This window comes from Erpetoichthys calabaricus, chromosome 14 (genome assembly GCF_900747795.2).
Source record: "Erpetoichthys calabaricus chromosome 14, fErpCal1.3, whole genome shotgun sequence".
Taxonomy (NCBI): Eukaryota; Metazoa; Chordata; class Cladistia; order Polypteriformes; family Polypteridae; genus Erpetoichthys; species Erpetoichthys calabaricus.
The window spans coordinates 43,214,860-43,241,369 of NC_041407.2; the positions used below are offsets into that span (position 1 = coordinate 43,214,860).

The 26,510-nt window shown below is 37.9% G+C and overlaps 1 protein-coding gene across 3 annotated transcripts; it reads right to left on the reverse strand.

Moving 5' to 3' along the window:
• Positions 1-887: 887 nt before the first annotated feature.
• On the reverse strand, positions 888-26,149 carry tmem39b (transmembrane protein 39B). 3 transcript variants are annotated; one of them, XM_028820069.2, is made up of 10 exons: positions 25,974-26,149; positions 19,076-19,120; positions 15,535-15,708; positions 13,951-14,170; positions 13,678-13,761; positions 13,452-13,606; positions 8,829-9,165; positions 8,511-8,698; positions 1,527-1,647; positions 888-1,236 (listed from the first exon to the last, which is right to left on the reverse strand). In XM_028820069.2, exons 3-10 carry the CDS (start codon positions 15,660-15,662, stop codon positions 1,000-1,002), a joined length of 1,470 nt encoding a protein of 489 aa, XP_028675902.1. In that variant the 5' UTR covers positions 15,663-15,708; positions 19,076-19,120; positions 25,974-26,149; the 3' UTR covers positions 888-999. The 3 variants fall into 3 exon arrangements, with proteins under 3 accessions (XP_028675902.1, XP_028675900.1, XP_028675901.1); XM_028820067.2 differs by having other exon boundaries at positions 19,076-19,159; XM_028820068.2 differs by lacking the exon at positions 19,076-19,120.
• Between the last annotated feature and the right edge of the window lie 361 nt (positions 26,150-26,510).

Genomic DNA, 26,510 nt, shown 5'->3' on the forward strand with positions numbered 1-26,510 from the left:
ATCTCGTTTTGGGACTTTGTTTGCCTTGGATTACCTTTACCTTTGCAGGCAACTCTTTCTTCCTCTTGTGCTCTGTTGATCTTTGTTATAGAACATTATTTTGTAAAATTAATGTTTTATTTACAGACTTTGTCCTTTTTTTCGCTTTCTAGGCAAGGGTTCATGATCATCCCTTCTCTAGTTGGGCACTTTTGATATATAGTCATGCCCATAAGTATTTGGACAGCGACACAATTTTTATAATTTTGGCTCTGTACGCTACAATAGATTTCAAACTAAGCAATCATTATGTGATTTAGAGACTTAGTTAGCAATAAAATGCACTTTGCACTGTTTTGGACCTGCTCGTCTTGTTGTGTGTCCATATTCACCCTAGTGCTTCTTGGTCTATGACCATCGATGTCTTGGGGCGAATAAGGAGTATGCTAGTTGTGGTGAACCCAGGTATCACAAGGATGTGACCCCAGGGGAAGATGTTTTAATACCAACATCATTTAAGTTGTTCTCCCCATGTCTGTGTGGGTTTCCTCCAGCTTCCTCCCACAGTTCAAAGACATGCAGGTTAGGTGCATTGACGATCCTAAATTGTCCCTAGTGTGTGCTTGGTGTGCGGGTGTGTGTGCCCTGCCCAGGATTTGTTTCCTGCCTTGCGTCCTGTGTTGGCTGGGATTGGCTCCAGCAGACCCCCTTGACCCTGTAGTTAGGATATAGCAGGTTGGATAATGGATGGATCATTTAAGTTGATGCAGTTGGGTACAGATTTTTATTTTATAATATTAATCTTATTATACTATTATTCATAGTTTACTATTTTTTAAAATAGATTTTTTTTTAAAAGATAACAGTGAAAAAATATTTCAAAAACAGTTAATAACAATAATACTGGATTTCTGGTGACATATAAAAATATTTATTTTCCATTCTGGCAAAAAGCAAGACTGCAAAAGAAACTGCAGAAAAATACAAAACCTTAATTTTTTAAAAACCACATTCAATAATTTAGTTTAACTTATGTTCAGAGTTAGTCTGCATTGAGTAAGAATAGGCTTTTCCCAAAACGATCCTATCTCTAAGCAGTTTGAAGAAGTCATAATAGTTACTGAAGAGAATCAAAGCCAATGATATTGTCTGGTGCCACTTTTCTGTACATATTAAGGAATACAGCTGGTAGAATATCATGGCTCCTTCAATAATAATAAGAATATTCAGAATCCTTAGAGGCTTGTTGAAGAAGAACTGAAAATGTACAAAAATACAAGAGTTACTTTTTACATCTGTATTAAATACTTCCATATTTAAAACTGCATCTTGCCAATGAAGATTTCTTACTACATGTCTGAGAACCATTGCATTTCTAACCAAAATCCTTTGTTTGGCAACTCACTACAAAAAAGGCTAAAATCTGGCAGCATGCACAAAATGAAAACAAGATTGCTGTATAATTTTAGACAAAATCAATCGATGTCTTCTGATAATAGACTGGAATGTTTTCTTGAAAGGTTTTATTTAATTTTTTAGCTACTCACATAAAAGCGATAATGTGAAATATCTGATGGAACAGCAACATTATAAGGGCCCACTGCTTTATACACATTTTTGTTGTGCTTTACCAAAACCCCTTGGGGCCACATGTATTCTTCTGCCCACCTGCAAACATGAAAGAAAAAGTTAAACATAATGCAAGTGTAAACAGAAGGCATGATTCACTATTGTTGATCCCCATTTTTGAAAATTTTCTGGTAACTTCCACTGTCAATTCATCTAGTTTGGATTAAAGCTATACAAATCATACTTATGTATGCAGAGCATAAAGCCAAAGAGAGTACTCTTTAAAAAATGGAATACAATCATACACCCAATTAATTATAAGCCAAGTCAATACACTGTGATAGGCATTCTTGTTGTTTTCACTTGTCAATATCCCTTACATGTGTAGCCTCCTTAGGATTATGTTTATCCCAGATAAATAAACCAAAAACATTGATTTTTTTTCAAAAACAAAATGTGTAATAGAAATGCAAATACCAAAACATTAATATAAACACTATAGAAAAGGTATGTCTATTGTCCACTTTTGTACTGATGCAGATTTAGTACATGTCTTAGGTATGATAAAGTTTGAAACGGTCATGAACACACAACCTGATGTCACTATCAGGAGTGTAGAAGCCCATTTCTTTGCACACTTTACTTATATTATTTCTGTTGCATGTGCATGAGTGGGTAGAATATCAGTGCCTGATCTACAAAACGAACATGCCCATTGTGTTATTGTAGGCTACCACAGCATAAGGCTTAGTGACTTACACATTTCCCCTGACATGAACATTGACAGTTGCTGCATTGTGAACAGTGCTTAGAAAGCTAATGTCATCCTTGTTCTTCCACTTGATCACAACCATGTCATGCAACTGAAGTCACCAGACATGTCACAGTGGTTAACTTGTACAGTGACATATGCATAAGTTTCACTATCTGTGTCAATATTTGATGACCAATTGACATTGTCATTACTATCACTGGATTCAACTAATGGTTCAGTTTGTTTGTTCTAAAACTGGCTTTACAACTTTTCGTTTACATGCCATTGTGTTTTGGTTGAAGGCTCCACCCCACTCATGAATATTGATGAGTTGTCACAGAGTGGCAAAACGCATAAAAATATTCATGATTTTTTTGCAGCACGTTATTTTACCCACTAGATCAGGGTTTCTTAACCTGAGGTCTGTGGACCCCTAGGGGGTCCATGAGGGTCAGATAAAAATTAACATTTATATTCACTATACAGCCCGGATCTGTGGATTTTTCTTGACTGAATTTTCTCACGTGATTTTTGTTGTGCATTACATCTCTTGCCATTACTTTTCTCGCATATTTTTTTTCTTGCGTTTATCTCACCTAAGCCTAATGTGTGAGTTACATACTTGTGAGAAAAATAACGTCCAAGAAAAATAACAGCAAGAAAAATGTTGTATGAGAAAAATCACGTGAGAAACATCAAGCAAGAAAAACAGCAGTCACCATACAGCCCTCTCCCTTGTCCCAGTCAATGGTTTCCCATTGAAAAAAATTTATATTTCTGGGGAAGGGGGTCAATAGCGTTCATCAGATTCTTAAAGGGTTCTGTGACTCAAAAAAGGTTAAGAATCACTGCATTAGATGGCAACAGAATACTGTCCTGGCCATTATTCGATTGTAACATTCTAACCCAGGAGACACTTGGGCTTAACTATCTTAACATTTGCAAAACAGAATTTCATATACATTTATTAAATATCCTCTATTGCACTAAAACTAAAGGCTCATGTAGTTCTAGTGGCTTTGGGTGTTGCTCAGTGTCTGGCACACGTTTTGTATTTTCAATAAAAACAACACTTAAAGGGCTAGAGATTAATTTCTATCTTAAAAATTACATCAATATATTTTTTCCACAAAGAAATAAACAAATGTGGAAATAACTTAGAACATTACTTTAGTGAATCGCTGACAGACAACTGAGCCACTGGAAATTTAATAATAAGATTAATTTTGTGTACTCCAGTATATCTATCTATCTATCTATCTATATTGAATATATGAATAATACTTAAATGTTACCAATATAAAAAATGAAGCAGCAACTAATTTAAAGCATTTAATTGCCCAACTCTAAAGTCTTCAGAACTCTGAACCCAACTGATCTCTGTGTCAGTTTCATTGCACCTCACATATAGTGCACCACCACCACACTTGACTACTCCAAGACTATGTAGCACTGTGTCTATAAAATTGCTGCTATTTGTGTATACTAAAAATGTAGTATACAGTCCTTTTGTAGGATTCTAAACTTGGTGTGGTGGGGCACTTCACGTGTATTGATTATCCTTAGAGCAATGTTGTCTGGAGATATGTGTTCCTACAAATTGTTTAATGGAAGGAGCAAAAGAAGAATCCATTTATGACTTCTACAGGTATTATCATTTAAATCAAGGAGAACCTTGCCTGAAAAGGGACATATTTTAGTTCCAGGCCTAGGAGTGGTGTTCACTGTCAACTGCTGAGGTTGCCCATGTACTCAGCCAAAGGTCAGTCCAGAGAAAATGCAAAAAACTGACATTTGGGCTTTACCTCACATTTAGTTAAAGATGAGGCTCGAGTGTAAAGCTATGGGAAAGTGGGATGGATCCAGGCATACTCAACCTAACGGAACCAGACTTTTTGGATGTGCAACAGAGTATCAATTCTGAACTGTCTTAAAAGGCTCTGGCAAACTATTTGACATCTACAACAAAATTATTAAGTTGTAGCAGTGACAGAAACATGGCTAAATAAAAAAATGTTGGGGATTAAGTTATATATTTTTTAGGAAGGAAATATAAAAAAAGAAAAGGTTGGGGAGGGGGAGGTTGCCATTGATGTAAAACAGGATATGAATGCAAGTCTTCTTCATTTGAAGAATGATCCACATTTTAGGGAGGACATTTGAATCCAACTATGAAGTATTAGGGATAGATGGTTTATTTTAGGAGTCTGTCCCCTATCCAATTCAGACAGTAATTTCAATATTATTAAAAAGGTAAATATTGAAACGGATATTAGAGTCATGGGGGGACTTTATTTACTCAAATATTAACTGGTTTAACCTTGCAAATATTGAAGCACAAGAGAAGTATGTTAAAGCCTGTCTAGAGTTAGTATTTTGTAATTAATAACCAGGATAGAATTGAAGGTGTAAAGGTGATTGAACTATAAGGGTCAAGTGACCATAAAATAATACAGCTGTCAGTGTTTGGAAGAGCACAGATGCAAAGACTAAACTGTTGAGTTTAACTTTGGAAGGGCAAATTTCAAACAATTGTGGAAAGGTCTAAAAGAGATAAACTTCTAAGTGTAGAAAACGCTGAGGACCAATAGAACAGGTTTAAAAACATTTTACATAAAAAGCAGAACATATTCATCACAAAATTTGGAATTAGTAAGAAATTAAAAAAAAAAAATCAGCAGTGGGTAAATAGGGAGATGAAAAAGAAGCTGCAAAGGAAACAAAATGGCTGTATAAGACACACAAGACTGATAACTCCAATGCTAACTGTAGGACATTAAAAAATGTTTACAGTAAAAGAATAAATGCTATAAACTTTAATTTTTGTTTTGAATTTCATTTTGTTTTGCTTTATTGTTTCTGTGCTTTAGTTTTTCTTTGTCATATTATTTCAAAGTAAATGATTGTATATAGTATGTTATTATTATCTTTTTTAAGTAGCAATGCCATTATAATATTCTAGTAAAATTAGTATAAACAAACAAAACAAACAAAACAAAACTTGCATACTTCTCAAGTTTTCACATGTGAGGAAATGGATAACCTCTCAGTGGTAACAGGGACTACTAAGGAGGTATGTGAGTGATTTGGACATTGTAGAAGGAGAAGCACTGCTTAGATTAAATAGGATGAAATCTAACAAATCACTAGGACCAGAAAACATTTATCATCAAGTACTTAAGGAGGTTAGTGAGTACATATATAAACTCTTGACACATATTTTTCGAAAGTCACTTCACACTGGGCATATTCCTAAGGACTGGAAAACAGCAAATATTATTATGTCATATAAAAAAGGTGATCCAACTAGGCATAGGCCATTAAGCTTTACTTGCATCACAGGTGAATTCATGAAAAAAATTAGACTCCAAGATCAGGCTATTTCTAATGAGTTTGCACACAGTTTGTGTGAGGAACTTGCTGACTTGGGTGTGAGTGCCAATTCTAATGTGATGTGGGAGACCTACCATGACAAGAACCTGGAGGTTGCAGAGGGATGTGTTGGTGTTACTGGTGTTCCCAGAAGGAAGTGTTTCACCTTGAAGAGCACCCTGGATATCACCATCTATGGTCTAGTGACCCACATCCTGCTTATGGAGGAATCAAAGCATTATGTACATCCAAATCTGTTCCTTGTAGAGTTGCAGTCAGGATAGGTGCTGGAACGGTCCTTATCGATGATGCTGCAATTGCGACCCACTGGTTTGGCTACTTTAAGAAGCTGTTTAAAACTTATCCTTTGGCTAGGACACTGGACATCTCTGGGTCCAAGGTTCTTGAGGCTGATCCTCCAATTAGCTGTGAACCACCCAACCTCACTGAGATTGCACAGATGGTACCAGCTGAGGATAGGGAAGGCTGCAGGGATCTGTGATATCTGGGATAACATTTCCAGGCTGGTGGTTAAGGCTGTCCTCCTGGCATTACAGGCAACGTTTGCTTCCATTTGGGAGATGGGTATCATCCCAAATGACTGAAAAATGGAACTTGTCGTCCCTATCTGGAAAGGGAAGGGTGATCGTCTGGACTGCGGCAACTAGAGGGGGATAACTCTGCTCTCAGTGCTGGGTAAGGTCCTTGCTAGGGTCATCCTCAATAGGATCTGTGATCACTTGCTTACCTGCCAGTGACCAGAGCAGTCTGGTTGTACGCCTAAAAAGTCTACCATTGACCGCATCCTGGCACTGCGCAAAAGCAAATATCAGCAGTTTCTTTGCAGGCTTTATTGATTTCCATAAAGCGTTCAACTCAGTTGATTAAGCAGCCCTGTGGGACATCCTGAGACTTTGCGGGATCCCCCCGAAGTTGCTGGATATCATGGCAGGCCTGTACACTGGTACAGTGAATGCTGAGCAGAGTGGAGGTAGAACCTCTGCATTTTTCCCAGTTGATTCTGGTGTCCCCCTAGGGTGTGTTTTCGCTCCTATTCTGTTCAATACTTCAATGGACTGGATCTTAGGCAGGGTCGTGGGGTCCAGTGGTTCTGGGGCATCTGTTCGTGAAGAGTCACTAATCTTGACTTTGCCAATGATGCTGTGATCTTCCAAGAGTCAATGCAGGCTCTGATTAGGGCTCTCGGGAGACTGAGCGATAAGTCTAATTAGTGTACCTCGTTATTATCTTCTGATTGTAAAAAGAGGGTACTGTTTGTTATCAATTGGCTTACATCTTGTATATGTAAAACAGTGATTTATTTTTGCATATTTCTACTGCAAATATATTTTTCACTAAAAAAATAAAGTCTACCAAAACCTCAAAAATTTCTATTCAGCTGATTAAGTTCAGTTTGGCAGGGAGCCTGTGCCATCCTGACAGCTCTGCCACAAGTGACATAAGTGGTATAAAGTGACTTGTGTTTCTCAAAAATTCAACTGGATTATAGTGAAGATTATGATATTATACACTCATTTTCCAAAAGATTCCTATAAGGCACCCGAGTAGAGAACAGTCACTAAACTAGAAGACTGGGAATTGAACAGCAATGTACAGTAATCCCTCACCTATCGCGGGGGTTACGTTCCAGAGCCCCCCGCGATAAGTGAAAATCCGCAAAGTAGCGACCTATATTTATTTTATTATTTATACATATTTTAAGGCTTTATAAACCCTTCCCACACTCTTATAAACCTTTCTCACTCTCTTGTTAACCTTTCCCACACTCTTATAAACACTTCCTATGCTCTTAAACACTTTCTACATTCTTAAACACCTCAGACCAACACTGCACACTGCACGCAGCGATCAGACGTCAATGTGTCTGCACTCGCTTTGTGAAGGGGGGCAGCTGAACTCACGCTGAGCAGAAATGGACTTTGTGCTGCTTCTGCCAAAATGCCTGCTTGTTGCTCTGCGCGTTCGGAAGGAGGATTGTGTGTGTGTGTGTGTGGGGGGGTGTGTGAGAGCTGAACGCACCTTCGCTCAAACCCCCCCTTCCCGGAAGCGCAGTACGCTCCTGCCACTTCGCATTGTCAAGGGGGTGGGGAGCTGAATGAACGCTAAGGAGAAGTGGACTTTGTGCTGGCTTTGTGCTGCTTGTCGCTCTGCGTGTCAATAATTTTAAGCCTGTACATCACCAATTTTCCTGTCTCACTGTCTTGTCTTGCGTGAAGTTAAAATGTTTTATAATAGTGAGATGTTACTCATATCCTTAGCCCGACATCCACATATCATATGTGTTAACAAAGTGTGTTTTATAAGTTTACATGTGTTTAAAGCATGTGGGATGGGTATTTTAAGGCTTAAACTATAAAAATGTTTATTTATATGGTCTTTCTATATCGCGGATTTTCTCCTGTTGCTGATGGGTCTGGAACATAACTTCCGCGATAGGCGGGCAATCACTTGTATTTAAAAACCCGCGAAGTCGTGAATCCGCGAAAAGTGAACCGCGAAGTAGCGAGGGATTACTGTACAGAATGTTGAACACAGACAAAAATGCATTATTGTACAAGAAAACATTTTTTAGAATTAGTGGAGGTCAAAACTGGGATTCAATAGGGAAAATATAACAAAACTACTTTGTGTACAATATTTCTTAATACTATGATCTCATTCATCCACCCATGACCTAATTTGCTTATCCAAGACATGAAAGGGAGCTAGGGCATCGCAAGGTGAACACAGACACTAGGGCCAAAATGGACCATAGAAATCTTTAAATTTATTTGCAACTGAAAACAATTTGAACTGATTAATGAAGTCTACTTACAGATGCTGAAGAACATTGGAGCATAAGGCTGGGTCAACCTTCTGCCAGCAGCCTAGGTGGACTGCAGCCTTGTGTAGGAGATCGCAATAGCGTGGTGGAACAAGATGCCGGATGAGGATGACCAATGAGCTTACTGAGACCAGGATAAATAGTTCACAAGACCATCGCTTGTCATAGTATTGTGAACTCTGAAAAGGGAATAAAAATGAAAGCATGACAAGAAACATATAAAACAGGAAATGAATATAGTTTAAAAAATAAGATAATCAGCAAATAAAAAAAGCCTCTGTAAAATGTTGCTCATGTACAAGAACCAACCTTAACAAACCAGACTGGCACAAAGGCCACATAGTATGCACTGAGCATAGAGCTGACCAGAACCTCTTTCATCCTGCAGTTAAAATCCATTTTTAGGTACTCCACTTCTTTGCGAATGAGGTCTGGTGATAAACAGCAGGCATGAGTGGGCATGGCATCAACCCCATACAGCATTCGTGAATGCAACTTCCAGGTCTCCTTTAGCACACTCAGATAATAACTGCTCTGTCCACTGGCTGCTCCAGAATCTTTGGTGCTGATGTTAGCAACAGAGGATAGAGAACTACACTTCCGGAAATCATAGTTCAAGCGAAGAAAAGGGATATACATGCCAAACCTGAAAGAAGACCAACAGATCACTTCAAGTAGGACAATTTTAACATAATTGTTATTTCACCAGGAACCAATCAGGTATAGGATACAAAATGCTCATTATTTAATATGTGACTTATGGGTTAAATTTATCAAAGTAACTTTGATAGCTTGAAAATGTAATGTAATGTTATTTATATAATAAAAAGGACGACTTATGATAGACTTTTCTTAACTATGGGTATTTACCATTTTTTTAATTAGATGTGGTTTTTATAGCTCAAGAAACATTACTTCTGCCAGAGAAGTGCAAAATCTTTTAATAACACATCAATATTTGTACACTGCAGTTGTTTTTTTCTCAGCTGTCTTGTTTTGTCTGCCTTGCCATTTTATTAAAAGTATACTGTACTGTATATTACAGTAATGTCCTCATGCATAAGCAGGTTTCCCACAAACCAAAAGAGCAAAATACAGGTAAGTTGCAAGAAATGTCAGTAAAACCTACAGAACCTGGACAGTTAGAAACATCTTTAAATACTAAGGCCTTGCAGTATGAGAAAACATGAATTCAAGGACTTCTCTCAGTATTACATGATTAAGAATGAAAAAAATATGGAAAAATATATAGTCAACTAAAAACATAAAATGGATTATTACTATTTGTATGACTTTAAAGGGATGTTTATAATCATTTAATTTAACAACTCAGGGAAAGGAAACTGTGGGAGCTCACCTCAGAATCAGTGAATGCAAAACAGGAACCTACAGTGGACAGGGAAGCAGTACACTGAAGAACATGCTCATTCACAGCAGACTACTTCAGTGTTACCAAAGTGCGTTACCACATTTTGGTACATGACAGGAAATCAGAGAAAAAAACCACAAAAACAAAACAGAGAATTTATGAGCTCGACATAGACAATAACTAGTCCAGGGCATGAGTTCAGCAGTCTAGAGCTATGAGGAAATAGCACTCCCGAATTCAACACCATACATCTTTAAGGCCCTGTCCACACGGGTGTTGAAATCTTGGGTAAATAAATGCCCTATGATCGACCTAGGTGTTTATGTTGCATTTGCAGTGGTGCTTAATTGACTTCAATATGACAATACATTTGCGTCTGGTAAATGCAAACCTGCAATCCAGATTGTAGTTTTGTGTGTTTTCCTGTGGGGTTTGTGGTTCTTCCTTCATTGGATTGGCATTGGCGAAATATAGATCAGTTGGCTTATTAGACCTGAACATTAACCTCCTTGTGTTAAAAATCCTCCTGATATGGTGACATAGGTAGAGAAAATATCGCCACCACTACTGTGTTCACCCTGACTGCACAGCATGTGTGTAAATCTATGAAGAAATGCGAAAAAGAAAAGCTGGTACAACACCATATTACATGCTGGTCAACCAATATACGAGTCAGTGTTAGCCCTGAACAGCGGCTACTTGTCATCTTGAAGTAACCAAATATACAAACAGTACTTGCGTAGGCACTCACCCACGGGCATTAATAATCCATAGTAGCTAAAGTTACATCACTAGCACAAACCTACAAACTGTTTCAAATTCTCCATTATTATCATTATTTTGATGATAATGCATATGTGTGTTTAAATTTATATATATATATATATATATTTATATATATATATATATATATATATATATATATATATATATATATATATATATATATATATATATATATATATATATATAAAAATATATAAATAAAACACATACACACACGATCATGGGACATATCCGGTCCTCAAAAACGTCGAGTAAACAACATGTAAACACAATACGGACTTTACACTCATTGGGATTTTGGCACAAATTGATGTCATGAAAAAGCTGCATGTAATGTTTTTTTGATACCATCCAAACACTCATCCAACTGAACGAAAGTAGTGAAAGCATTAGTAAAATTATGTTAGTTTAATTTTTACATAAAATAGGTATGATCTGAGGTTATAACATCATCATCACAATGTCTTCCCTATTATATTTTATTTATTTGTACAAAGTTTATGCTTGGTGTCTGAGTTCTTTGTTGATACGTTTTCAACGAGATGCCATGGTCTCACTGTACAAACTAACTAATTTGGTATTGGCTCAATAAATTTGCATTAAATTGAACTTTATAAATGTATAAGGTGTCGTAGAAGGGTAACAGACAAATACATCAGCAAAAAAGCAAGACAGTTGGAAGCTGATTCGAAGGATACTGTGCTTCCTCTGGAAAGTAAAGCGCTGGCATCCTAGCAATTGAAACTTTAAAACAGGGGTGGGCAAACTCTTTTGGGGCTGGCTGAATTATTAATAATATTTTAAAAATTGTTCCAAGAAACAATTTAATTATAAAACTTTTTTATTAAAAACAATTAAGGCCAATGCTTAAGCACCAATACAACAGCAATTTTAAAGCACAGTGATTCGCCATGAACATGAAACTGCTTACTTCTGCACGAATTTAGAATCTGGTTGTTGCAACAATTAATTCACTGCAAAGACTTTTTATATGTTAGTTCTCTTATACCCTTGCTGTAAGAAATTTTCATTATTGTAAAGACCTACTTTTAATTGTAAGCATACCAAAAAATGATGCCCTGCATACAGCACATTTGCAAAGCCTTGGAAACAAATCCTTAGCTATGTACAGTTCTTAGAAATTAAGCAAAGAGACTTTGTTAAATTTATTTTAAAGTTCACCATTGCATTAGAGTTCAGTTACTTGCATCTACCAGACTTCTGGAACATTGTCCACAATAAAAAAAATAAGGAGAGAAAAGATTGCAAAATCTGTTTTATGGCATGTAAAATGCTGAAAACAAGACTGAAATCTACCATGAAGGATGACAACCCAAGCTGCATGTCAAAGTTCTCACTTCTGTCTGAACACTAATCCATTAAATTAGGAAAACAAACAGGTTTTGCTTGTTGCGGTTGAGTCAGATTATTGCAGAGTCTGACGAATGTAGGAAAACATGAAATTAACAACGCTGGATCAAAATTGAAAGGACCCCACAAGGATAGTTTCAAATACATGAGCTTGGGGTGTGTCAGTTAGGGTTTGGGACATCACCTGTTACAGGGTAGGATTCGGAAGTAACACTGCAACTAACCTGATTTCCGTTTGCCTTAAAATGGAGGAGAACAATTCAGAGGAATCCTGATGTCACTTTCACCCTTCCACTTCTGCCTCTCTGTCACCTGATAAACAGACCTCCACCAGGCTCAAGAAGATAGGTTTGGTCTCATTAGAACAGAGAGGTCCTAAGTCATTCTGATGCCATTTCAAGAATCTTGTTTTCCTTGCCTTTTTTTCCTTTGCAATCAAACCAGGTCATTAAACGGTACACCTGTGGTGCCTCAACTCTTGACGAGAACAGGCCATTCAGCCCAACAAAGCTCGCCATTCCTATCCACTTATTTCTTCCAAAAAAAACATCAAGTCGAGTTTTGAAAGTCCCCAACGTCTTACTGTCTATCACACTACTTGGTAGCTTATTCCAAGTGTCTGTCGTTCTTTGTGTAAGAAAAAGTTCCTAATGTTTGTGTGAAATTTACCCGTAACAAGTTTCCAACTGTGTCTCCGTGTTCTTGATGAACTCATTTAAAAATAACAGTCTCGATTACTGTACTAATTCCCTTCATAATTTTGAACTCTCTTTCTGTTTATCTTGTCTCTTTTTACAAAAAGCCATTAACTATTTTCCTCTCCCACTTTGTGATGGAAGCATCTAAAAAATGTACAAATACCCTGAAGGCATGGCATGGATGCAATTGTCAGTATGTGCATCTGACGTCTTGTCTCACCAAACACACACAATGAAATTTGGGATTGATTATCAACTTTAATCAAACTGCTACCAGAATATTGCTCTCCATCTTACTTCTTTCACATTTGTAAATTACACTCTTTATAATGATTTGTGCTAAGACTCAGAGTTGTACCTAAAGCCCAGCCTTGAAGGGTGCCACTGCCAATCAAAGCAGTTTCTGATACAATCTGTCCTTTTGAACAAATATTGAGACTCACTAGTTGAACAAAAAATAGGATTTCTAGATGCTGATCTCAGAGAGACCAAGAATGAGGTATAGTATAAAGAAATCTCTAGGTTTTATAGGCCCTTTGATCTTAGAGTTTGTAGGTTAAACTGGCAGAAAGATAATGTGGCTACTGGGTAAAGAAAAAGAGTGAGAGAGAGGAATGTTCTTCTACTGCTAGTACACAGCTGTTGAAAACAATTTTGAACAAGTGCTTTCAAAACTTTGAAAGAAATATTAATTAAAAATCTACATACGGGTAACAAAGAAACAGCAGATTAAAGATGGAATATGTCCGAAATAAATGAATCATTGACCGGCACAGACTCCACCCTGCTCCAGTCAGGATTGCAAATCGAGCTATCATCAAAAACAGGGAGTATGGGAAGGAGAGTTTGTCAGTTTGTGATGCCTGGGAAAGCAAACAAAGTAACTTTAGACCAGGAATTACATGTAAACAGTAGAAAGATGTAAACATACTACCTCTTTGACCATCGCAGCAATTAGTCTTCGTGCTAGCATGATGATTGTGAACAGCAGCAAATTGTAGTCAATGAGGTGAAAATTCTATTAAAAAAAAGAAGGTGTCTCAAGAAAAGAAACTAATGGGTACAACTGAACTAAACAGAATAAGCACGCAGCACGCACACGTGCACACACACACGCCCACACACAGAGGTTAATATATGCACAAATAACAGAAACAACTGTATATAGCCCTCATGAGTAAGAGATAAAACCACTGAGAATCCATACTAGGGTGGTATGAGAAGGTGGGTGGTTGGGTGGGTACCACCAAACTGTCCGGTAGATGTTAATGTAGTGGACAAAGAGTGCAATAAGATGACAGAAGAATAAGTTCAGCTCAAAGAGTACATTCCTGTCCACTGGCAATTCTGGAATCTTGCAGTGCTTAAGGGGAACCACAGTCTGTGCCGCCAAGGGTGGGCTAGACATACCAGTGCCTGAGCCACTCCTGACAAAAAAATAAAGGTACAAGCATAATATTAAAGAACTGTTCTAATGGAAAATGTTATCCAAGATTTTTCTGAACTGCTATTATTTTAAAGCAAATTTTTGAAGCTATCAGTGGTTTATGAGGTAAACCAAAAACTGTAAAAAATGGCTTCTCTAACCTGTGCTATTCCAATTAGTGAAAAAATGTTATACAAAAATGGCAACAAGAGTCAGGGTTAATATATCTTAATTCTATATGGAAAACCTATTCATCACTTCCAAACTACTAACATATAGTGTGTTTCAATGCACACAGATATTCACATTAAGGTTAATAATCTGATTAAGGCAGAAACCAGGTTTCTTAATAATCTGTGTTTACATGCGCAAGTAATCCTCTGGAGTTCTCCTTTTTCAAAATGCCATGATGTTATTAAACTGTGCAAAAAAAGAGATACCATGAATTCAAAAATAAGCATTATGTCTGATATATTTTTGTTGTGGTTTATAAATATGTTTATTCAAATTGACAATTTACTTAAACATTTCTGTTACCTGATTGCATTCAGCAAACTCCTATCTGCTTGGATGTATGATTGAGCCTTGGAAAGGACCCAGTATGTGTGCTTCCTGTCTTACATCCAGTGATACTGGAGTAATAATAACACAGGTGTTTTTACTTCAAAAAGTAAGTATTGTGTTAGGTTACTCGTTACTTTAAAAAGTAATTGGACTACTTAATGCTTGTTACCTATTCAACTGCTCTCGAGGCTGTGTTGCTGAGTTTTGACTGTACATTCATTTATAGTGATTGCTGAATTATTGAGACAGATTGTTTCAGCCAAAAGAAGGAATAATGCAATTGCCCAAACATTTGCCACTGAAAATGCATTTTGTGGACTGTGCTACCCATGGCTGCTGACAATGTGTGCCAGGCAAATACATGTGCAAGCTAACAGAATCCAACAGATATATGCAGACTACAAAATCCTTAACAGTAACCTGGTTAAGGGTTTACATGGCTACATAATCTGATTATTTATGGAGAAATCTATCTCTGTTAATCAGGTTTCTCAGAGGCCAATAACCCAATTTTCCTAATCTGAATAGGAGTTTAAATAGCATTTTAGAAATCAGGTTTCTGTGAATAATTGAGTTATTGAAGCAAATATAATCACACTAATATTTTAATGCTCTATAGCACGTATTGAATAGAAATTGTTACCATGGTGTGCATTTGTCTGTAGTTCATAATTGGATCCCAACTTTATATTAGGATGGTTTTAACAATTAAATACAATAACTACATTTTGCTAGGAACAGTCAACCTTACAAAGTGTAACAATAAAAAATTATTCCTTTACCATTTGGCACAAATCTCACCTTGTGCGTGACCTCACCCCACTCAATGGTGAACCAGATGTATGGCTAGAATTGGTCACTGAACCATTTTCACTTAGGGGGGATCGGCAATATGATGTCTTGCTGGATCCTCTTCTTCCCCCAGCCATTCCAGCAAAACAAAGATACTTAAGAGATCAAAGTTTGCCCTCCAATCTAAGTAAATAAACAGAAACAGTATAAAGAATACCAAGATCAGGAATGTCACAAAGGGCCCTGAAAACAACTATTTAAATAATATTAATTTGAATCTTAAACATTTTAATAATAATTATATGATCATAAAAGGTGCAATGGGTGGCACTGTGGCGCAGTGGTAGCGCTGCTGCCTCGCAGTTAGGAGACCTGGGTTCACTTCCCGGGTCCTCCCTGCGTGGAGTTTGCATGTTGTCCCCGTGTCTGCGTGGGTTTCCTCTGGGTGCTCTGGTTTCCTCCCACAGTCCAAATACATGCAGGTTAGGTGGATTGGCGATTCTAAATTGGCCCTAGTGTGTGCTTGGTGTATGGGTGTGTCTGTGTGTGTCCTGCGGTGGGTTGCCCAGGATTGGTTCCTGCCTTGTGCTGGATTGGCTCCAGCAGACCCCCATGACCCTGTGTTCGGATTCAGCGGGTTGGAAAATGGATGGAAAAGGTGTAATTAGCCAATCCAGAGTAAAAATGTCCTATAACCACTGAATAAATAAAAACAAAATATTAGTAACAAAACTGGACACCGTGTTAACTCAACACCTGTGGATGAAGAAAACTGAGCAGGCATTATACACATAATAAATACCTTTAGTAAGAAGAAAAATCTGATAATAAAGAAGGCTATCAGACCACAATTATTTTCTAGAACAGCACATGTGATAAAATTAAAAGGGAGAAAAATCACATAATAACAACATATATAATAAAAACAGGGCGGCACAGTGGCGCAGTGGGTAGCGCTGCTGCCTCGCAGTTGGGAGACCTGGGGACCTGGGTTCGCTTCCCGGGTCCTCCCTGCGTGGAGTTTGCATGTTCTCCCCGTGTCTGCGTGGGTTTCCTCCGGGCACTCCGGTTTCCTCCCACAGTCCAAACACATGCAGGTTAGGTGGATTGGCGATTCTAAATTGGCCCTAGTGTGTGCTTGGTGTGTGGGTGTGTGTCCTGCGGTGGGTTGGCACCCTGCCCGGGATTGGTTCCTGCCTTGTGCCCTGTGTTGGCTGGGATTGGCTCCAGCAGACCCCCGTGACCCTGTGTTCGGATTCAGCGGTTTGGAAAATGGATGGATGGATAATAAAAACAATGCGCATCTAAATCATACACAGATAAAGAAATGTAATCTTCTAAGTATTGTAAATAAAAAACACTTCTGTTTGACATAATTATTTGAGAAAACAGTAAAAAGAACAGAAAAATTTACCCAAATTTTTGGAAGATCTTCTTATTAAGGTCTACAAAGATAAAGTCTCCGTCTCTGTGCATATTAGATATTTTGTATTCTTTCATTTTACTTTTGATGGAGCTATTACTTTTCTTTAAATAGATTTTCCCTCCCATTGCCACCTTCTTCCAATAATCAGTCTCCCCACACAAGTCCTACTATATCAACAACTCTTACCACATCGACTGGAATGGCCAGTGCCAAGTCCACATTTGACCAAATAACGACTAAAACCCATCTCTGTGAACAGCAGAGCTTTTACATACATTCCTTAAAAGTGGTGCTGCCTAGAAAGGGTAAACAGAGCAAGTGTATGAAGTACAGAGAACTTGCTCATTTAATAAACACAAGACTGTTCCAAAATTTTGATAAGAGCAAGCAGGCTTCAAGCATCAAAAGATCCTGTATAAATTAACACCGCATATAAAATTGTATTAACAATTTGTGGACTGAAGAACTTCATTACTGCTTGTGTTTGTGGAGTTTGTGAGAGTGTTTGATAGTTTACAATACTAGGGGGCCCTGCCCCCTGCTCGCTTCGCTCGCCAACCCCTGTGTTTGGTTTACCGGATATACAATACAATTTATTTTTTGTATAGCCCAAAATCACACAAGAAGTGCCGCAATGGGCTTTAACAGGCCCTGCCTCTTGACAGGCCCCCAGCCTTGACCCTCTAAGAAGACCAGAAAAAACTCACAAAAAAAAAAACCCTTGTAGGGAAAAAATGGAAGAAACCTAGGGAAAGGCAGTTCAAAGAGACCCCTTTCCAGGTAGGTTGGGCGTGCAGTGGGTGTCAAAAAGAAGGGGGTCAATACAATACAGTACAATACACAGAACAGAATAAATCCTCAATACAGTATAAAAATAAAAATTTGATTTGTTTTAAGTCCCGGAGACCTCATTCATCAAGCTGCCTCCCCCTTTTTGCCATTCCACATCTGAAATAGCGCTAATCCGATGAAAGGACCCCTCATTCCCACATCCCCATTCATCAGGGATGACTTTACCTTAGGCAGGCAATCTACAATTTAAAGAGATTATTATTTTCTTGTGAATTGTTACATATGCATTATTTTCACTTTTACTTTAAAAACTTTTGTAAAAACAATACTTGTTTCTTTATTTCCTGCCTGGCGCGTGGTTACATCTCTTTCTTCCCATACGTATAATACTGCTCGTGTTGTGAAGGGTGTTGCGGCTGAACGTACGCTAAGGATATGCCTTTGAATCATTTGCTGTCTTTTTGCTGCTTGCTAGCTGCCTCTTCTGCCTGTCGCATGTCGTTGATTTAAGAGCTTGGAGCACGTGATGCTTGCCTGCCAAAAGCAATCCAACAACTGCTAGCTTAGAGGTGTGTTGACTTGTTTTAAATGATGGCTCACTGCCTGGTCTTGCGTGACGTTGTAAAAGCAATACCTGTCTTTTATTTCTGGCCCCGGGCATGGTTGAATTCTTTCTTGCTCACGTTTGGGGTGGGTGGGGGGGGGTTGGGGTATCTGATATCGCGCTGCCCTTCGATCTTTTTAAAGCCTGTACAGCCGCTGTCCTTTTTGCTACAGCCCTGGGACAATCTCTTGGCACCAAGTCTCATGTTTACGGTCCCTGCAAGATGCACCGTGGCAAGTCTCCTTGGTCACGTGGGTCTTTAAAATGTCTTTCGAGATTATCACGTATCATAGCCTTGCATTTGCTTTCCATTCCAGGATTTTCTTTTATATATAGAGAGAATTATGATAGTTTACAATAGAATACAATAAAGAATATTGGAATTCTGGACAAAGTCATTAGAATTATCAAGTGTCTACACATTAATGGTTCTTGCCGAATGTCAGACAGGAAAAAAATTCTGTTCTCAGTTGCTTTTGATTAAGTGACGATTAAAGTGACATCTTTTAAGCAGGAATTCCACAGTGGTAAAATAATACATATGTTACACAATCTGGACTATATTTTACAGCTCCATCATACAATGATATGTGCATTAAACTAGCCTGATTTGAAGAAAAAGATAGAAAAATTGGACTTGAAAAAATAAGACTATGGATAGTGATATCAACGATCAGGCAACATAGCATATCCAAGGAAAAGAAAGAAGAGGATGATTTTTTTTTTACCTTAGCAGCTCTGTTACCAAAAATGGTAGAACATCAGTAGATATTCTGAAAAATAATCAAAATGACCAACCAAGCCTTCAGAACCTTGAATAAGATATGAAAATCATTACAGTTAAACTTAGCAACAAAAATTCAGTTTAATACGAATGTAATGAGCATAATATTTATGGTTATGAAACTTGGAAATACATCAAAATAACTGCAAACAGAAAAAAAATGCCTATACAAAATCTTATACATATTTTGCCCAAAAACAATTACTAATTCAGAATTGCTAAGAAAAACTAGTAAAAAACAAATCTTGATTCTTATAAGGATGCATAAGTGAAGGTGGATTGGATAAATGCCTAGAGTAACAAATGAAAATGCAAAAGAAGCTTTTGATTGGAATCTACAAGTAGAAGAGGAGAAAGTACAAAAAGCCTGGAATGGAATAAAGGCTTTGGCAAAAAGATTAATTTGATGGGGGGATTTTGAAGATACCTTATGCGCTCTACAGGTGCAAGAGGATTGTACTTTCTGTTTTAAAGCAAATGCTGCCATAGAAGTAAATTCTTCCTTGTTAAACTGCTAAATAGTAAAGGAGAATTAAAAGATACAGACAATGGAATAGCGGATGCGCTAAACTTATATTTTTCTGAGGTGTTCATAAGTGAGCAAGTGGATAACCTCCCAGAGGTACACGGGACTACTAAGTAGGTACTGAAGGATTTGGAAATTGTAGAGGGAGAAGTACTGCTCAGATTAAATAGGCTGAAATCAAACAAATCACCTGGACCAGATAATATTTACCCTCGGGTTCTTAAGGAGGCTTGTGAGTACATATATAAACCCTTGATACATATTTTTAGGAGGTCACTGCGCACTGGACAAATTCTAAAGGATTGGAAAATGGCAAATATCATCCCATTATACTGTATACAGTAAAAAGGGTGGCAGGGCAGATCCAACCAACTATAGGGCAGTAAGCTTAACATGCATCACAGGAAAATTAATGGAAGGAATTATTAAGGATAAGATTGAGGAACACCTGGCAAGGACAGGAGTTATTCTGAACAGTCAGCATGGATTCAGAAGAGGGAGGTCGTGTTTTAATAACATGCTGGAATTCTATGAGGAGGCAACAAAAGGATATGATCAAAGTGGAGCATATGATATTATTTATCTTGATTTTCAGAAAGCATTTGATAGGTGCCACATGAGAGGTTGGGCATCACACTAAAAGAAGTGGGAGTTCAGCGTGATGTTTTTAGGTGGGTGCAGAAGGCTTAGACACAGGAAGCAGAGGGTGATGGTGAGAGGAACCTCATCAGAATTGGCAGATGTTAAGAGTGGTGTTCCACAGGGGTCAGTGCTAGGGCCGCTACTATTTGTAATATATATATATATATATATATATATATATATATATATATATATATATAAATGATTTAGATAGGAATATAAGTAACAAGCTGTTTAAGTTTGCTGATGATACTAAGATAGGTGGATTAGCAGATAATTTGGAATCCATTAAATCATTACAGAAGGACATGGATAGCATACAGGCTTGGGCAGATTTATGGCAGATGAAATTTAATGTCAGTAAATGTAAATTATTACACATAGGAAGTAAAAATGTTAGGTTTGAATACACAATTTTGGTCGGAAAATCGAGAGTACACCTTATAAGAAGGATTTAGGAGTCATAGTGTACTCTAAGCTATCGACTTCTCGACATTGTTCAGAACCTGTTAAGAAGCCTAACAGAATGTTAGGTTATAGAGCACCATGTATGGAGTACAAGTCCAAGGAGGTTATGCTCAACCTTTATAATGCACTGGTGAGGCGTCATCTTGAGTACTGTGTGCAGTTTTGGTCTCCAGACTACAAAAAAGACATAGCAGCACTAGAAAAGATCCACAGAAGAGCGAGTAGGCTGATTCCAGGGCTACAGGGGTTGAATTATGAGGAAAGATTAAAAGAGCTGAGCCTATACAATCTAAGCAAAAGAAGATTAAGAGGTGATATGATTGAAGTGTTTAAAATTATGAAGGGAATTAGTACAGTGGATCAAGACTGTTATTTTAAAATAAGTTCAACAAGAACACCTGGACAAAGTTAGAAACTTGTTAAGGGTAAATTTTGCGCAAACAGTTTTTCTTTACATAAAGAACGACAGACATTGGGATTAAGCTACCAAGTAGTGTGGTAGACAGTAAGACTTCAGGGACTTTCAAAACTCGACTTGAGTTTTTTTTTGGAAGAAATAAGTGGATAGGAATGGCGAGCTTTGTTGGGCTGAATGGCCTGTTCTCGTCTAGATTGTTCTAATGAAAAATAATTCTCAGCAATGATTGACAAGTACTTAACAACAGCGTGAATGAAGTTGACTGTTGATGTTCGAAAATGTTTAGTACCATCATTTTACAAAATATAACCAACTAACTAAAGATGTTTCTGGGATGCTGGCCTTAGAGGTAAAGTTTCAAAGAAATAGTGATGTGAAACTGGCAAATAAGAAGAAAACGTTAAAATGGGAAAAAGAATACAGGCATTGGACAAAAGATATCTGGAAAAGTGTATTAGGCTCAGCATCCCAGAGTCATCTTTTCTCTTTTACAAATGACACTGATATTTGGTGTGTATTTAGTGAAGAAGACAACAAAGGACCCATAAGGTGTTTTTGTTTTGTTTTGTATGCACTTGGATGTTCTAATCCTCTTATGGAGTTGCCCACCTAGACCATCCTGTTATTTTTCTGTACTGGTCTGATCCAGTTTCCTCTCTTCTTTCGACTTTAACAGAAAATTTTGTAAGACACCTGCAATTTCTTAGTAATTTGTTACATATAATAGCCTTCATTCTGCAAAAAAAACAACAGTCTGACATGTTTCTTGAGAAAGCGGATTCATTTTCGGCATTTGTGAATCTTTTCACACATTTTCGGCATTTGTGAAACTTTAGGAATGCCACTACCTTGTAACACAAGTGAACAGGATAACAGGTTTCAGTGGGGCTAATGTAATTAAGAAGGTTTTTCTAATAACCAATCAACATGTAAACATGATTAATTAAGGAAAATTAAGGGAGTTTATCATTAGGACACTGAAGGCACTGCTCATGAAAATTGAGCTTTGCAGCTACATATGAATAATAAATTAAGAATCAGTCATTTCAGGCAGCAATAGCCATTATACAGAATGCCTTGGCAACAATTTTAAATCAATTTAGCAGTATCTTGATAAAAAAGTATGAATTTCTATTAAAAACATGAAAATTTCTGGGTGACCCCAAACTTTGGAATGGTACTGTATATTGGCATAAATTACAAATGGAGGAGTCGGAGTTGGAACCATAAATTGAAGAGTTGGGAGTCAGTGTCAAAAGTTTTGGGTACCGACATCACAGCCCTGATGAAAAGTGTGAGATTTCACTGTTGATGGTGTTAGCCAAGTGATTGATTTACTTTTATAGAGAGTTATTTATTGTTAATTATTGTATTAGTTGCCATATAGGAGCTGATAAATTGAGGTTGTTAATTTGTTAAAGCTGTGCTGTAAGTTTTGTTTTTTTTCAGAGCAGCATTTCAATATAGAGCAAGTGTACAATTAAAAGTAAGTTCTTGTGCAAACAGTGTCTGATAAGCTTTTCCATTATCCTTTTGTGGAATTGCACAACATCTTGTTTGTGACATTGTTTCTTGTGCATTTCCCAAGTTGTTTTCTCTTTTGTTTGTGATTCCAGGCTATGTTTGCAGTATGTTTACCCACTATTTTTTAAGTACATCCTTCTTAGTGTTTTAATTATTACATTTATTTAAATGTTTTATCTTATTGCTTATGTGGATATGTACAAATACAAATAAGAATTTCACTGTGCTATGTACCTACGATAATAAACCTGAACTTTAACCTGAACTTAAAGAAAACTTATAATGTACATGTTGCGTTTTGGTGAAAAAAAAACAACTTTTTCCTGGGAAATTACAGCTCAATGTATCAAGTATAAATGAAGAAAGGTTTTTCTTGAACTATACAACAACACACCAAATTTGCAGAATGGTAGATGGTTGTACATTGAGGCCATTCAAAACTTGATTTGATGACATTCGGGAATGAGTAGGTGTTGATTTTGGGCAATTACTCATTTAGATATCTCAAACATTTAATATGAAAAGTATTTGCTTACAAAATAAATAATTATTGAACCCAAATGCTTTTGACAAATGTATGAGTGCTTCTTTTTGAAAGTATGCATCAGCATTTAATTAATACAGTTTGAATATGTGCCAATAATGAATAACGTGAGTTACAAAATGGTTGGTTGAAAGCATGTCATTACATTTCTCCATAGTCTACTATTTCATATAGCCAGAAATTAAGCAGGGACTTGTGATCAGGGGAGGCAAGTGAGGATCTCATCATGAAAAGTAAAAAAAACTGATAATCTTAATACATAATTCGCCAGCCTCCTCACTCACTCACTCACTCACTCACTCACTCACTCACTCACTCACTCACTCACTCACTCACTCACTCACGTCCGTATGTCCGAAGCCAAATGCGCAGTCGCCTTCTGCGCTCGTCCGAAGCCTTCTGTGCAGTTGCCTTCTGCGCAGCTGCCCGAAAAACCTTACGAGACCGACATCGCGGCAGGCAGCGGATTTATGGCCGCGATAATTCAAAGAGAAAGGTGACTTCGACCGACATCCTACCCCAACATTGCGGCAGGCGACGGATTTATGGCCGCAAAATTTCAAAGAGAAAGGCGACTTCAATTAAAGCTCTAGAGGCCTGAAAGGTGATTTCGACTACAGCTCGAGGCCTAATTACGCATTCTGATTTAATTACGCATTCATTCAATACACCTATATCAGGTTTGTGGTGCTTATACTTATTACTATTCCACTCGTGCCCATTTCATCTTACGTTGTCGAAACAGACTCTTTGTCTAGTGATAACATAAAATAAATGTGTCCACTGGTCTGTGCTACAAATTTGTTTTTTGTATGATTTCAATAATTTTGACAATTTTTATAGTGAAAATCCCTGAATTGGCACATTTCCTGTTCAAATACAGGGGAGAAACGCGAGGTGCAGCAGAGATGAGCCTCACCTCAGACTGCACTCTCTCTCACACACTGGGTTAATGCATGCAATTGATGCGTGCCTGTTGCTGTCTCTCTGTATGTCGCCAATATAATGTTTGCAGACACGTTTAGTATACACCCTGACATTCCACTGTCTGGCTAATATCTTTAATGAATGTGTGTGACATATTTAGTCTTGCAGATTGGTCATAAAACCGCAGTGAAAAGGCACAAGGCGAGGCATACAGTACCGTGCGATGTGAGCCAAACAGGTGCTTGTTGCTGCTGTTCTTCTACTCAGAGGCTCTAGGCGCCAATAAGTTAGCAACATCAGAAAGTCAAGTGCACTGCAGCGGTCCGTTTATTTTTATGTTTTGTTCCGACTGAATGCCAAAATGGAAGATTAAGATTTTTAAAACCAAAGGAAAATAAGGATTACTTTTACAAGAAAGTGACGGAGATTTTCGTGGAGAAGGATAGGCGCATGGACTTCATTTACAAATAAAGGTAAGACCATAAACGGTTTTCAATTTTATAAAAAAAATGGGATCAGACTAAGAAAAAAAATCCAATCTTTAAAAACTAAATTTTGACCTTAAATAAAATATTCTTTTTTTTTCTTGTTATCCTTTTGTTGAACAGTCTTATTAAAATTGATTAAAACATCAGAATTAAACAAGTAAATATTTCAATTAAGGTCAAAATTGAAATCCATTTTTTGTATACCACTCAATAATTTCATTTGTATTGAATGAGTATGAATTGTGGAATTGCAACGGCAAATTTAGAACACATGGAGGGTGCAGAGCAAATGCACTCTCTCGCCTCTATAAATGTAAAGTTCGTAGCCAAATATGTGCCTTACCTATGTATGTGCAATGTGTATGCTGCCAACTGAATAGTGAATAAGTTACTCTTTTGGGTTCTAGCCAGGAACGTCACTGCAATTAAGCTATGTAACCCTAATTACAGATAACCGGTTATTTTGTTTTAGCGATATATGTTGATAAAACGTGCTTTTTATCTCCATATTTGATACAGAAAAACATAAACGTTGAAGCTCAAGAGGGGCAGTTGGCCGACATTGTGCCAGACATATCGGCAGGCCCGTAATGGAATGCAATCTACGGCTGCTTAGCGCGCGAGACTGCTCCATTGTGAGTCCCTCCTGCTGGGAATCTGCACGCGGTCAGTTTGGCCCCATGCAAATACAAAATGGCAAAAACGACAGTGCCCTTGCAGTGCCTACATTACCCATACTATCTGGGAAATGAGCGTCGTATTTGTAAGGTGCTTTGCTTAAAAACAGCACTATATCCCGCCTATCTGTGACATGCATCATGACGTTGATTGACTAGAGCCGTTATCGATGTGTCTTGATACAGTCTGAGTGCATCACTTTTTCCTTAAACCTTGCAAAGACCTTCATGACAGCGGTGGAAGTCGTCCACATTTACCACCTGCAACAAGGATGAAATTATCAAATGGCAACTTTGATGTGTGATCCTATTTGCTAATTCGTGTCGTTACAAGTCCCATCCCTGACATGGCAGATACACGCGCTTTGGGCAGATGCAGGTCATTTTTAAATCTCAGAAATAATCAAGACATTCGTCCAAGTGATCATGTATGTATATATTTATATTCCCCAATTGGTTTTCGGACTTTAACCCCGTTGCCCACTTCTCAGGCTTCACTGCCCATCTATTCTCCTATCATTACCACATCCCATCTCAGCTACGATGCCGTTCTTTAAGAAGCATCTTTTTATAGCATATAGACTTCTAGGCCTAGCAGTGCGGATCTCCTTATCTCCGTGAAACTTACCGGCACCTCCAAGCGTATTTCCTGGCTAAGTGTGGCTGCACACTGTAAACACGATGACCGACCGCTGCTGTGTGACGTCCAGCTAGACGCTGTCCTATCGGGGATCGGATGTTGAGGTTTGCTGGAGCCCCATCCGCTCAAAGCGGTTAGCAGGAAGTGGGAGAAAAACTCAAGACAAGTGACGTTAAAATAAGGGGCGGGGCGGCTCTTAAAGACACAGAGTGTTTAACAGGAATAAAACCCGCCTTGCTCGAGTCGGGAGAGAGAGAGAGACAGACAGACAGACAGACAGACGCGGCATAAGCCACTCGGTTAAATTGCACTGAAGGCTGCTTTCCGGAGAAGAGCGGGAAGAGGCTGTGCTGAGCTGTGGCTGCTTGGAGTGAAAATAGAAGGAAGTGACGAGGATGAAGATAATTACCAGGAAAAGGCTGTGAGTGGAAGGAGGTGTTTGAAGGAATGAGAATTGCAGACTGTTGGGAACAAGACAAATAACAGAACAATAGTGTGTAGTCATCTAGTGGTGAGGATGGTAGG

Excerpts from the sequence above, each read along its gene's own strand:
- tmem39b (XM_028820068.2), bottom strand. The coding sequence starts at position 15,662 with ATGGCTGGGGGAAGAAGAGGATCCAGCAAGACATCATATTGCCGATCC. Across the intron at positions 13,762-13,950 it reads CACCTTCTCATACCACCCTA|AATTTTCACCTCATTGACTA; the intron begins GTATGGATTCTC and ends TTTTTTTAATAG. Across the intron at positions 1,237-1,526 it reads TTTCACATTATCGCTTTTAT|TTCTTCTTCAACAAGCCTCT; the intron begins GTGAGTAGCTAA and ends GTACATTTTCAG.